The sequence below is a fragment of the Sceloporus undulatus genome, chromosome 2 (genome assembly GCF_019175285.1).
Source record: "Sceloporus undulatus isolate JIND9_A2432 ecotype Alabama chromosome 2, SceUnd_v1.1, whole genome shotgun sequence".
NCBI lineage: Eukaryota > Metazoa > Chordata > Lepidosauria > Squamata > Phrynosomatidae > Sceloporus > Sceloporus undulatus.
The window spans coordinates 294214306-294229076 of record NC_056523.1 but is presented as its reverse complement, the minus strand read 5'-3'; the positions used below and the strand labels follow the sequence as shown (position 1 = coordinate 294229076).

The 14771-nt window shown below is 39.6% G+C and overlaps 2 protein-coding genes across 11 annotated transcripts in view; one reads left to right on the top strand and one right to left on the bottom strand.

Moving 5' to 3' along the window:
* The window catches only part of MAST4 (microtubule associated serine/threonine kinase family member 4), a 351856-nt gene extending 344125 nt beyond the window's left edge, over positions 1-7731 (top strand). For all 8 annotated transcript variants that reach the window (XM_042450935.1, XM_042450934.1, XM_042450933.1 and 5 more), the window contains 2 exons: positions 454-635; positions 1660-7731. In XM_042450935.1, coding sequence (XP_042306869.1) covers positions 454-635; positions 1660-5483 — 4006 coding nt within the window. In that variant the 3' untranslated portion in view covers positions 5484-7731. The remainder of the gene's footprint in view (positions 1-453; positions 636-1659) is intronic.
* Positions 7732-9511: 1780 nt separating this feature from the next.
* CD180 (CD180 molecule) overlaps positions 9512-14771 on the bottom strand; it is a 60837-nt gene continuing 55577 nt past the window's right edge. For all 3 annotated transcript variants that reach the window (XM_042450942.1, XM_042450941.1, XM_042450943.1), the window contains one exon: positions 9512-12136. In XM_042450942.1, the coding sequence (XP_042306876.1) occupies positions 10405-12136 (1732 nt within the window). In that variant the 3' untranslated portion in view covers positions 9512-10404. The remainder of the gene's footprint in view (positions 12137-14771) is intronic.

The window sequence follows — 14771 nt, the reverse complement described above, 5'->3', positions numbered from 1 at the left end:
TCCTTAAATCCCACTAAAAATATAATCTTTCATACTGTCTACTAAACAAATATATGCCACTATCTTCTTGGTAAGATAGTGGCATATATTTGTTTAGTAGACAGTATGAAATGTTTTTCATAAACTTACATTTGGGGGTCGTAGATTTATTTACAGTATTTATTTTCTTTCTTTTTGGCCTGGAATAGTGAATGGTGAAAGCCCCACCCCATGTCCTTAAAACCTGTATAGTACAAATCCAAGAATTGTTCTAAACTCTTGTACAGTTCATAAACTGCTATGGTTTTGTACATTTCAGAAATGTATCTAAGCTCCTTACTGCCGTATTATCTAAAGCTCAGGTAGTTCTGTATTATGTTGTTTCCATCTTGTGGGTAGAATTTTTTTTATTAAAGCCACGATAATATTTCTAGACATATGTGTTTCATAAATGACTTCTTGTTTTCCTATTAGGAGAAGATCACTTTTCAAAAAACTAGCTAAGCAGCCATCTCCCCTTCTTCATACGAGTCGGAGTTTCTCATGCTTGAACAGATCACTTTCATCAGGAGAGAGCTTGCCTGGCTCACCAACTCACAGCTTGTCTCCCCGCTCACCAACACCAAGCCTTCGCTCCACCCCTGATTTCCCCTCAGGTGAGTATTTGTGGTTACAGATTCCCTAAAGAAATAAAAGGGCTAACTGTTGATTGCACTCAGATGCTTATAAACCTGAGCAGAATATCTTGGTCACTGTAGGGGATGGGACATATTGTACTGTAGAACTTTCAAGAGATGAAAAAAGAAACCAGCTCTGAGAGCTAGCGTAAAAGAGTTACACCAGGTCTTATATAGTCTTAAAATATACATACTTGATCCAGAGGGAGACATCTTGAATCAGCTATTTTGCTTCACTGTATAGAGAATTTGTCCTCCAGGAAGATCATAGTTTGGGATTTTCTACTACCATAGTCCAAAATCCAAACTTAATCACCCCAATAAAGCTTATGAAAGAACTTCCTATATTATTTAGAATATATGTACAATCAGCCCTCCACTTTTGTTACTTTGACTTTTGCGGATTTGTTTATTTGTGGATTCTCTCTAGGAATCTCCAGATCCTCCAGCGCAACTCTGCCAGATGTTGATCATAGAGTTGTGTTGGAGAACCTACAGGTTCCTAGCGAAAACACTTATCTAGGCATTTGTAGATCCTCCAGGATGATTTTATTATCATTTTCTGGCAGATGTTGACCACAGAGTTGCACTGGAGGGCCTGGAGATTTCTAGAGGGGTATTCTTTTAAGTAAAAAAGATAGTATTGTTTTATTTGCATTTTTCCACATTCACACTGGTCTTTCACCCCTAACTCCTGTAGATGTGGAGAGACCACTGTATACTGACTTATATTAGCTCTGTATTGATATCAGCTTCAAGAGCTCAGTACTTTGCCAGATAGGTGAATACAATGAAGAAAAATCTAAAAATTTCAGGGGAAAAGAAGACAAGGAAGATTCAAAGCTACAAAATTTGATCTTTGCAAGCCAGTAATGATAAAATCCTGTTGGCTTCCACAGATAACACACACACACAGAGTCTGTACATTGAACAGAAATATTTTTATGGGTTTTTTTTAAATACAGAAAGGAAACCAGTGAAGTTTTATTTGTTTCTCTCCCAGGTACAAATTCATCTCAAAGTAGCTCTCCAAGTTCAAGTGCACCCAATTCTCCAGCTGGCTCAGGGCATATTAGACCCAGCACCCTCCATGGATTAGGTCCCAAGCTTGGTGGGCAAAGATACAGGTCAGGAAGACGCAAATCAGCTGGCAGCATTCCTCTCTCACCCTTGGCACGGACCCCTTCTCCCACTCCTCAGCCAACATCCCCTCAGAGGTCTCCATCACCTTTATTGGGGCATTCAGTTGGAAACACAAAAATAGCTCAGGCTTTTCCTGCCAAAATGCACTCTCCTCCCACTATTGTCAGGCATATAGTTAGACCTAAGAGTGCAGAACCACCAAGATCACCATTGCTCAAAAGGGTTCAGTCCGAAGAGAAACTTGCCCCTTCTTATGGTACTGACAAGAAACACTTGTGTTCACGCAAACACAGCCTGGAGGTAACTCAGGAAGAAGTTAACCGAGAAGTATCTCAACGAGATATAACCCTTCAAAGCCTTGAGGAGAATGTTTTAGATGCCCCGTCACTCACACGAGTGAGGCCTGCAGAACAAGGTTGCTTAAAACGTCCCATTTCCAGGAAGTTGGGCAGACAAGAATCAATTGATGAGTTGGACAGAGAAAAATTAAAAGTTAAGATAGTTGTGAAAAAGCAAGATCTGATAGAAAAACAAGAATATTTGCAAAAAGCAAACATTGTACATGAACTTTGTGGTGAATCAGAAAGCTCTGTTACCTCTTCTCTGGAGGAAAGAGATGGCAAGAAAACATTTCCAAAAGCTTTGGACAGATCAAACCCCTCTGAAACTAAAATTGCAGCTCTGGAGATACAATCAGTAGGTGGCATGCTAAAGGACACCCTTCAAAAGAATGCAAGCATGAGATCAAATGATTTTATTGCTTCAGATGCACACATACAATGTCATGGGCCTTCATTTAATGAACTCAGTCATTTGTCTTACGACTTCAAAAGAACTCCCGCTTCATGTACCTTGCAGGATGTTCTGCCTCAGTCATCTGACAAGATGCTGAATGGAAAAGGAGAAAATGTAGATAAAACAGTACCAACAAAAGAATTTGTCAAATTGGAAAGATTAGATAGTAAGCTTGCAAATATCGATTATCTTCGGAAGAAAATGTCCTTTGAAGAAAAAGATGACAGCCCCTGTCCAGTATTAAAGTCCAAACTGACATCAAATGTGCATGAGTGCCATCAGCTCAATTCAGTCAGACCTATAAACGTGCTGCAGGATTCCAGTTCAATTGCTGAAAGCCGACCTTTTATCAGCAGTGCTCATGCTATGCAGATTAATTCTGTTGCTTTTGTTCCCCTCAAAGCCTTGAATGTCCGAGCGGAAACTAGTATGGAGAAATCAGCCATGATTTCTACAGAGTCACCTGTCCGAAAGAGTCCTTCAGAATATAAGTTAGAAGGAAGGTCTGTATCTTGCCTGAAACCCATTGAAGGCACATTAGACATTGCATTACTTTCAGGACCACAGGTTTCAAAGACAGAAATATCTTCATCTGCATTTCCAGGAGGTCAAAATACCGAAAATGATGCTGTGCTACCCACATGCCCAGGTGGCAGCAGTATGAAGGTTGAGCCATCTTCTCCAAAAGAGCAACCACAAATCTTCCAACAATCCAGTCCTTACAAATTCAATCTGTCTTCATGTTCAAAGCCAAATAAAAGTGCGCAGAGCTCACCAGCAATGTCTGTTACCATTGAACAGCAACCAGAAAAACCACTCTCCAATCTCAGTGCTAAATGTGATACCACTGTACGGGTGATAAACCAAAAAAAGGAGGTAATCCAACTTAGTGCAAATGATACTAAATCTCCTAGCCTCCAAAACCAGAGTTCTACCATGACAACCAACAAATCTGCCCACCAACAAGGCAATTCTGAAAAAGCCAAACGAAAAGAGAAGAAACCTTCGAAAGAAGTGCCTGACAGCCACACAAGGGCTCAACAGAGCAATGATATCCTTCCAGAGAGGCCTGGAATAACTGAGGATTCCTCAACAAAGAGATCTGTAACAGATGTGCCCCCAAGTCAAGGCCCTAAACGTACTCCAAGATGTTCCTTTGATGCAAATTTGCAGCCACAAACACATGTAACAGGAAAAGTACATATAACAAGTTCAAAGTTGAAATCCAAAGAGGTCAAGGATATGCTCAAACAATCTGCAAAAGAGGATGGCAACACTGGTACTGAATTTTCAGGAGATGATTTGGGCATACAGAGAGCAAGTGCATATTGCAAGCCTGAAACTTCAGTCCTCCAAATGTCTTTACAAGCATTTTCAGATTCTAATGCTGCTAAACAGGAAAAAAATATGGTTAGTGTAACTGTACAAAAGGACAGCCCTCGAGATTTGAAAGCAAAAGAGCAGAGGCAATCTAAGACTGCACTTTCAGCTAGTGAGAAAGAATCCAGCTTTGTTTCTAGACAGCAAAGTAGCAATTCTGACATTCCTTCTGTAAGACAATTATTCAGTGAAACATTCATTGCCGATGTGCCTCTGTGTTACAGCAACCAAGATAATCTCCGACCAGCATCAGATACAGAAAATAGCACTGTTAAATCAAGACAAGTATCTGACACTTGTTCTTTTAATTTGAAGAATTCTGATAAACTGACACAAAAACAAATAGCTAAAAATGCAAAAGAAAAGGAAAGTGGTGTTCAGACTTTGGCTGGTTCTAGGAAGGAAGGGAAAAATGCATGTTTCTCATATTCCTCAAGCTCTCAAAAAAAATTAAATAATGAGCATATCCAGGTGGAACGGCAACTGGTTATTGAATGTGGATCAGAACCCACAATCCAAACAAATAGCACCATGCCTGAAAAACAATTTAAATCCTCCATCAAAAGCCAGGGAGCAGCAGTGTCACCAGACAACACTAAGCATTTTCAAAGACAGGAGATGACAAGCTTAAGTGACCCTGTTGATCAAAAGCCATATCATATACGTAGCAAACAAAGCATGGCTCCAAAAGTAGCTGCTGTAAAAGAAAATCCCTTATTAAACAAACAGTCAGATAAGGGTCCAAGCAATCAGTCTAGTGTGGCAGAAAAACAACTTGAAGCAAAAAAATGCACTGAAGCACTTTATTTACAAAATGACCATGGGAAATCAGATTCGAGTCTTTCCCTTCCTAGCTGTGATACTAGAGGAAAAGCTGTGGACAAGGCAGTCATGGGTAGCAAGAATGTTCAGGACACTAAAGGCAGAGGACACATGAATCAGAAACAACTAGCAGAAGGGAGTAAGCAGCATGTGACAAAACATTCCTCCTCAGTTCCTTTGCAGAGTTCATGCCGTACAGCTGCAATTACTACAAAGCCACTTGACTGCCCATCCAGCTTCTCTGAATCTGGACAGGAAGTCCATGTTTTGTTTTCAACAAAAGCTAAGCTGGGGCCACCAGAGCCACTTGCAGCCAGCTGCAAGGAAGTGAAAAAACAAACCAGTTCTTCCATAGCAGATGGCAGGGCAGAAATTACTAAAAGTGTTTCCCTGTTGGGCATGCGCTGTACTCCATCCCCTGTGGAAGAGCACATTCTGATTTCTGACTGTGGGGGAAAGGTGAGAAACCAAGAGAGATCTCACTCTGCTAACACTGTGGACATAAAGGGGAAAGACCCCATTCTGCCTCAGTCTTCTGCTGTAAGAAAACAGAATGTAGGTAAAGATTTGCCAAAGTCAGGGACTTCATCTGACTCTCTCAATGCACTTTCATCTGACAAAGACTGTGCCCGGCAGAGGCGAGGAAAAGACGTCTCAAAAAGTAGTCCCCACAAAAAAACATCCTAATATCAAGGCTTGCAACTACAACTTCTTAACTAAAAATGTAATATCTCATTTTATCTTTAGAAAACAGCACTGTGTAGTATTTTCTTGCAGAAAAATACTCAGCGCCATTTAAGCAGGGTGTGTAAAGAAAGGACTTGTTGTTTTCCCCTCAGAATGCCTTCCCAAATGTAACCGGTTAAACTGTTACCATATTGTATTTGTACAAAAATACTTTTACAATTTGAAAAACACATTGCAGGGACAGGGAGGGGGTAAATAGCAAATGGTCTATAAATACTTCATAGTGTGTTGTTCTGAATGTAGTGTATCCACTTTGCTGCTGATTGCATTATTTCTTCTACCTTTTTATGATAGTAGCTTTGCCACTGGTTTGCCATAATCTAAGAAGAAGCAGAATTACTAAAACCTGGGCCTAGGCTAAACCCACAAATATACTGGTCCTATGTGAGGACAGAGGACGAAATGTCCCCCACTTTATACTTACTCAAAATTCTATACTTAACTATGACATTTAAGAAAATAGACATCTAGTTGCTGTTAGTGAGTTTAGGTATGTATTTTAAGAGTTTGAGGTTGGTAGTATTGTAGTGAGCTAGATGTATTAGTTTAAATAGCTAACCAAACTGCAGATCTTTAGTGCACAATGTCTGCTTTTTGGTTAGGTTATGCTAGGAATAACGAAGGGAAGAATCTCCATTACTATTGTAACTCATACCATGCCATTTACAATCTAGTTTCTGGTAATATGATGGCTATGTGTTCACCTTTCCTTCACTGGATCCTAGGCTGAGTCTATAGTGACTTTGCAACGAGCCCAGTTCGTACTGTTGATTCAGGCCATAGTTATTTAAAACCAGGCCTTTGGGGTATGAAGCTTGTGCAGAAGCACATAGCTTAAAGTGTTAAACCATTTTTCATTACCTTAATGAATCATCTCTGTTATCATGATACATTTGAACATTTAGTGGTTCAGCTTTCTTTTCTATTTTATGACAAAGGTGGTGAAGTTGGGGGGGAGGGGAAGCCATGGGTTTTCCCCCCAACAGTGTACCTAGATATATCCAGCACATGATAATATTTTATACCTAGCTGGGGCCTTATGTTGTAGAGTTGCTTGCTGTTTTTAGCAAGTCATCCTAGGTTTCACATTCTTTTTGAAGTACATTAAGTAGCTATATACATTTCATATTGTGACCTTTATTTGTATTGGAAAAAAAGTAAATGTGTTTTTTTAAAGAATAAAAAGGTGGTTTTGTAAAAAAAGGGGGGCAATATTTGAGCTATTTGGTGCTAGAGTTTGAGTGTCCTTTTTACTTTTGCTAAGCCTTATTTGAATTTTGTGCATTGTGGAATGTGTCTAATTTGTCTGGTTAAATTTGGAGCAAAAGTGTTTGGTATGGTCAAAAACACTCCAGAAAAATGATCACAGATAAATCTGCTAGAGTGACCAGGATCCATTTTTTATATGTTCTCTCTTCTATATTCATTTACAGAAGTTCATTTAATGGCGGCCTCCCTGCCAAGATATTTTCCCTTTCCATTCCCCAAACTGTAGTCATCCAAATTTAATGCAGCTATGAGTGTTGTTTGTACAATACCAGCATGCTAAATGCAATTTTCCTGAGAAAAAAGCATTTCATCAGTTGGGATTTTACTCATTTTTAGAAGTCTTTGCTAAGAAAATAAAATTACCAGCAAGTCTCTGCAATTTTCTCTGAAGTGCTAGTGCATTCATTTCCCTTATATGCACTCATGAATTATTTAGAACAACTGGGTGTTTTTTGTTTTGTTTTGTTTTTTTAAAGAGCATGGTCCTGGCATTTACAGTCTGTGTCTGTATTTTGGAAATGAATTCACCAAACATTAATGCACTCCAAAATCATGACATTTCTATCTGGGAGGTATTTAATAGTTTACAGCTACTTGCATTTAAAAACCTTCCATTTGTTTTCTTTAAAGCACATCTAGCTTTCTTGTTTACAAATATATCTTTTTAATGTATATTTTGTATAGCGCTTTATCACTTCTGCCAAAAATTTTTTCCCCATTTTGGAAGTGGAGTAGCACCTAAGCTTGCATTCATGTAGTTCCTGTTTGTTGATGTTTAACTTAGAGTGAACTGTTAAAGATCCTCTTTAAATGTACTTTGTCAGTCTCTGTGTGGTTCTATATTAAATTGTCCCTTTGTAGCACTTCCTACTGTAGATGATCAAATTATTAAAAAGAACGTTTGTTAGGATCTGTGCAATAAAGTGTTTGCAGTCTTATTTTCTTTAACAAATCCCCATCTGGATGTCATAACCAGTGGAAATTGAATAAAACTATTTATACTTACGCAGTTGCAGAATGTTAAAATAAAACTGAGCATGCAAGGGAATTGAGTTTGTTTCTTGAAATGGCTTCCGTCAATATAGGTTTCAATACACAGCCTATAATGGAATGAAACACCATGGTGGCATATACAATTTGGTTTTGTCCCACTGATATGAATAGATATTTCCACATCTTCTCAGCAGAGATTCAGAACCTTCCAGAGCTCTTCGATGCATTTTGGGGAGAGTCCCACTCACTCCAGTGTGCATATGCCAGTGCTTCTCCTTTATTTCCCTCCAGGGAAATAGCCATAGGGCTCCTCCCTCACTCCACTCCCACAGACCACATGTTAGGCATGGCTATCTGAAGGAGAAAGCCTTACTACACATATTTTACTGGAAGCTCTTATGTCCATATGTGCTTGGAAGTTTAAAATGTTGCTACAGAAATGTGTTTTGGAGGTGTATTGCACTTTATTGCAGTCAAATTAAATAGAAATAAATCACTTTTCCAGATATCACTATGTTTAAACTAGGAATTTACACCCCACAATAAACTAGGCTGCCCCAAATCATCCACCTAAAGATGTAGGGGCTTGTGTGTGTGTGTGTGTGTGTGTGTGTGTGTGTGTGTGTGTGTGTGATATAAAATTGTGACTGGCTCAGACCTTCACTTATTCTTATGCCACTGCCAAGCATAAAGTGCCATGCTCATGTCAATATTTCTCAACATATGTAAAATATAAAGAATGGAAAATGTATAAACTCCACAATAAGCTTTAGATTTCATACTTTCCTCCCTCTCCAAGACATTAAGAATCATGTCCAGCCCAATGTTTTGTTTTGATGCAAGTAATTGTCAAGCATGATGCTCACCTCCATTAAGAAAATAATGAAATGAGTTCATTCCACTGTAAAGTACTATTATACAGGAACTCACATAGATCCACTGCCACACCTATAAAGTTTGGCCCAAATAAACCCAGCATACATAGAGTAGCCTATCAACCATAAAAATTAGGTTCCTAACAAGTTCTGTTTCATGTGTGAGATAAGTGTAGGAGGAGAATTCTTTTTCAAATATCAGCCATGGTTGTGTCCCCATATTAGTATCTGAAACAAGTAGTGTGGTATCAACCCTTTTGATTTCCATGGTAAGCAAGTATAGTAGCGATAGATTCCAAGTGACAGACTACAGAGATAATATCTCTGAAGGTGGCTGATCTCCAATTAAATGCAGTGTAGTTACAACTGACAAAATTCAGAGTTCAAAAATGCTACATGCATCTGAAAACGGATGGTGGTGTTATCGCTCATATTGAAATACTGCCTTGATTTATGTTCAAGGGAGCCTAGCACATTAGTGTCACCATAGCTGGATCTGGTCTGGACACAGTTGTCATCTTTGCTCAACTGGATGAGAAGGCATGAGGTGATGGGACAGGGAAATTTGTACTTAATATTGGAAAGCTCAGTACAATATTTTCCTCATTAAAAGCCCTGAGCAAAATGTGGTGTGAGAGGAGTGGAACTGACCAGCTGTTGGAAGATGCAGGCATGTCTACTTCAAACAACATTCAAATAGAGATGACAAGCTCTCACTATTCTAGGAAAGCACATTTTGTAACATTAAACTAGCAGTTTAGGATTTGCCAGTACATTTATTTTGGTAAGTTAAAATATTGTAATTAACACACTGAAAGCTATTATGGGAGATGGGACAATTTGTATGAATTCTTCTGTGTAAATAAATCTGAACAATATACAAACCAAGAGTTCTTTATTGTTTATTTGATGTTTTCTAGTTGCCACCACTAAAAGAAGCTCATGTGATAAAAAGATATGTACCTATATAAACTTAAGATTATTGTTTTGTTTTTGTGTGCCTCCTAGTTGTTTCTGACTTATGGTGACCTAAAATGGTCTTTCCTGGGCCTAAACTAGTATGAAAAAAATGCCACCCTTTCCTGGAGGGCACAGAATATTTTTATCAAGTTTTTTGAGTCCTGAGTCACAGGCTTCGCTTTGCTTAGCCCGGTGTATGCAATAATTGTCCTCCTTGGGTCTTCTGAAACCTTATTAAATAATGAAGAAAAAAACCCACTGTATTTCTTTGCTGCTAGATTTTTCTCAAATGTGAAGCACAGGACAAGAGGCCTTAATCTTTTTTTCTTACCAGTCCAACATAAATTCAAATCTTGTCTTCATTATGGGAAATGAGTGGTCTGGCAGAAAGTCTAACATACCTCCTTTTATTCCTGTTGGGAGAAAAATCTTTCTCACATTTCCAGGGCATGTTACTGCTGGCCTTTTACCTGTTTGCCATACCCAACTTGCCTGCTGGGGTAAATTGTAGTTTTCTAACATGTTACTGCCAGAATAAACTCCATGCAGAGAATGCAAAACTAGACAATTTTTTCCCTTTCCCCACATATTGCAGTAATTTCCCCCAAACTACCTCATATCAGAATAGTGTACATGAGTGAGCTATTGATGTAAAAAAGATCAGGAAATACATTCAGTGTTAGAAAATGCAATTTCCTTGTAAATTCTTTCTTATGAATATGTTCTTTGATGTTACTTTTCTGTACTTACTTTTATCCAGGAGCTTAAATATGTTGGTACTTTCTCTGTAAAAACCGTATGATCAAAATGAAGGTCACTCCAATTACTGTTATCACAACAAAGGTAATCAATATTACCTTTGCAGTGCTATAGCCACAAAACAGATTTACAAAGAGGAGCTTAGTACCTGCTAGTGACTTGGGCTCAGAGCAGACTGTCTCTTCAAAGTCTTCAATTTTATCTATGTTTTGCTTGTACCAGGTTAATAATCCAGTATTGGAACAGGTGCATTCCAGAGGATTGTAACTTAAATTGATTATGCTCTGGCCAGATAAGTTAGTCAACATATCACGTGGGATAATATGGATCCTGTTATTGGCAAAATTGAGATAGATGTTCCTGAGATTGGAAAAGGCACCTGAATTGAATATAATAAGATTGTTGTGGCTCAAGTCCACATGCTGGAGCTTTCTGAGGGTGGAAAAGGCTTTAGTTTCTATAGCAAACAATTTGCAGTAAGATAAAATTAACACCTCTAAATTGCATACTTGCTGGAAAAGTTTGTCATTCAGAATGATCCCAGATTCAAAATTATTTCCTTTCAGACTTAAGACACGAAGAGACTCTAGACCTTGCAAGATGTGCTGGATATTTGGACCAATCTGAGAGAAAGAAAGATTTAGGATCTGCAAAAAATGCAGATTGCTTAATGGTCCTTGGGAGGCATTGGTGGTGACAATATGGGTGAAAGCCAGATCCAGAACCTTCAGGTTAGCAGATTCATTGAAGGCTATACTGTGGAGCAAAAGTTTTCTATTGTAGCTCATGTTAACATGTTGCAATGCACTTAGAGCAGTGAACTGCTTCCTGCAGCAGTTTGAGTCTTCTATCTGACTGTTGCTCAAGTCAAGATACTGAAGTTTTGACAAAGATTCTAAACATCCGGCCCCCAAATCTAGCTCCTTTGAGTTTCCTCTGATGTAGAGGTGGGTGACAGTGGGGAAAACAGAAGATCTGATGTCACAAAGGTGCACAAATTTGTTTTCATTGAGATTTAATTCCTTCAGCCTATCCATTCCATGAAGCCCAAGGGGTACCTCAGAGAGGGAGGTATGGGTCAAGTCTAGCGTTTGGAGTTTGGTCATCCACTTGAATGTTTCACCAGAGACATTTAGAAAAGTACGATACTGCAGAGTGAGGTGGTCTACAGATACATTGCTGATGCCCTGCAATGCAGAGGGACTTATTGGAAGAATGGCTGAATCCAAAAAAGCTCCAAGCTGAAGAGCAACATTTTGTCCACCTTGTAACCCTTTCAAGATGACAGAAACATTAGCACAGCCGCTAAAATCCAAAGTGTAGAAAGAAATTGAGCTAAAAGCTCCAGGGTCAATATGCACAATATCATTCCCTTTTAGGACAAGAGTCAGATTGCTGAATTGTTTTAATGGCATTACATCTTCAGCAGATATTCTTTGGATGTTGTTCATCTGAAAATCCAAATATTTTAGACTCCTAGTTTTGAAACTTGGTGGAAACTGTAGAGATTGAATGTAGTTGTTTCCTAGTATCAGTGTTTCCAGGTTATCCAGATCCTTCATTGGGATAAATGTTAAACTAGTGAGTCCTGTTTGGGTTAGGTCAAGGTGCTTCAGTGACAGAGGTCCTGTGAATGCTGTATCTCCAAGGAAAAGAATATGATTTCCAGTCAAGACAATGGCTTCTAGGAAAGAGTTGCTTTCAAAAGCACGTTCATATACCCAATTAATCTGGCACCTTAAAAGCAAACAATTCTGGAATTAATGCACAAGAAATATGCAAAATTATTATCTTAATTCCTACAATCTGTGGCTACAATAAAAATCAGAAAAGCAAAGGCAGCTGTGTTCATTCCCAAGAACAGACCAAAACCAAAAGCTACATGTTGATAATATCTTTATTAGTACAAGCTGAAATGCCACAGAAATGTGCAGACTTTCACATTCTCCAAAACTCTTCTGGTTAGATGATTTAAAAGGGGAGAGACACTTCAGGGAAACAATAGGTTTCCTTGTTAACCTCCTTCCCACCCCCACCTTTTCACCTAGCCTAATGAAGAGTTCTGGACAACTTGAAAAGCTCCCAACTTCTTTGGAATTTTAGTTTGTCCCAATTAGAGATGTATATAGAATAACAGAATCACAGTTGGAAGAGACCGCAAGGGCCATCCAGTCCAAACCCATTCTGCCATGCAGGAATTCATAATCAAAGCATCTCTGACAGATGGCCATCCAGCCTCTGTTTAAAGGAGGAGACTCCACTACACTTTGAGGGAGTTTGTTCCACTGTTGAACAGCCCTTACTGTCAGGATGTTCCTCCTAATGTTAAGGTGGAATCTCCGTTCCTGTAGCTCATATCCATTGTTCCGTGATCTAGTCTCTGGAGCAGCAGAAAACAAATTTGCTCCATCCTCAATGTGACACCCCTTCAGATACTTAAACAGGGTTATCATATCACCTCTTAACCATCTCTTTTCCAGGCTAAACATACCCAGCTCCCTAAGTTTTTCCTCATAAGGCATGGTTTCCAGGCCATTCACCATTTTGATGGCCCTCCTTTGGACATGCTCAAATTTGTCAACATCCTTTTTTAATTGTGGTGCCCAGAACTGGACAAAGTATTCCAGGTGAGACCTAACCAAGACTGAATAGAATGGCACTATTAGTTCCCTTGATTTAGACACTATACTTCTATTGATGTATCCTAAAATAGCATTGGCCTTTTTAGCTGCTGCATCACACTGTTGACTCATGTTCAAATTCTAGGACCCCTAGATCCCTTTCACAAAAAGAGTTCTTAAGACAGATGTCCCCCATCCTATATCTATGCATTTCATTTTTTCTACCTAAGTGCAGTATCTTACATTTCTCCTTGTTGAAGTTCATTTTGTTAGTTTTAGCCCAGCTTTCTAATCTATATTTTTGTTTCATTCTTGCCTGAAAGAACAAATAAATCCAACAGTTTATACCTACATGTGAGATTATGAGATTATCTGATGCAGTCTCAGTGATTTTTGCTTTTTAAACAAAGGCGTGTTACAGACCGCCGAAAAGCGGCGGCCTGCACCCGCTCCTTTCCCCGCCGGATCAGGGCCTCAGTGGCCAGAGCAGCAGCCGCTGAGGCCCTGATCCGCTGCTTTCCGGGCCGCGAGGAAGGGGCAAAAGGCCGCTTCCCCGCAGCCTGGAAAGGGGTGTCCTTGGGGCTTGAAGCCCCAAGGACACCCTGCAGCGGTGGGGAGGAGGAGAACCCCTTTCTCCTCTGTGTTGCTGGGTGCAGCCATCTAAAGGCTGCGCCCAGCGATGCAAACCTGGAAGGAGCTCCAAAACGGGCTCCTTCTGGGGCCGCGGAACGGTGCACTAAGCGCCCTCACGCAGCCCCACTACGTAACAACCATGCCGCCCTGTTTGGAGGCGGCACGGTCGTGACGTAGTCATGGTGGTGGCCGTGTGAAACGGCCGCCACCATTTTGTACGTGTTGAGCACGCACTCGGGGGGGTGCGGAAGCGCCGCCGCTTCCTAACCCTAGTACCTGCTCAGCACGTACTTTAAGGCCCGTCTGTAATGGGCCAAAGTTAGCTTTAAATAATTTTTTGCAAACAGTGTAAACAGTGAAAACACTGTTTTCAGCACAAAAATTTTGCTTATTTTGTGCAAATTATTTTTTAAAAGAAAAAGACCTGGTTTTCTGCAAATGTTCAGGGGGAGGGGGAATCTCATTATTTATTTTCTAAACAGGCTGTCTTGATGTGTTGAGATAAAGAGTGAGAAAATTCGCAAGTATTCTTTAAATCCCCAGTCCTAATAAAGGACTTTTTATTCATTTTTCAGTAATTGCCTGCATTTGGGTGTAGATTTTGTTTAATAAAAATAGACTCACTGCTTCATTTTACAGTTTTCACAGAATTGGACCAATGCAAGACAATAAGCAAGGCTGAAAAGGAGACCACTGTTTAATATATTCACACTTTTATCCCAGTCTAAAGCGTGTGGTCAAGACAACAAAAGCTATCTTAAAAGAAGAACACACAAACTAGGAGAGGCTTGAGCAGTTTGCTTTCTTCCTGAGGCTACTGGGAAGGGCAAGATCCTGTCCTTTCCTTTGAATTAAGTGAGTGCAAATGACTCTTACACACTGAACTCAGTTTCCAGCAATTGAAATAAACTGATTAAAAAGGGAAAGTGGGCAGAGGGGAGAGAAACTGGGACATTGTTGCAGGGTCACAGGGCACACTCCCAACTCCAGGCTTCTTATCAGGGTCCATAGTGGACAATAACTGCAAACAACCTAAAGATAATGCTGAATACCTTTAATAGAATTAATAACACCAGTGGAGGCACTGTTATTTCACAGAGTTCTGGTCTTGGGTTACT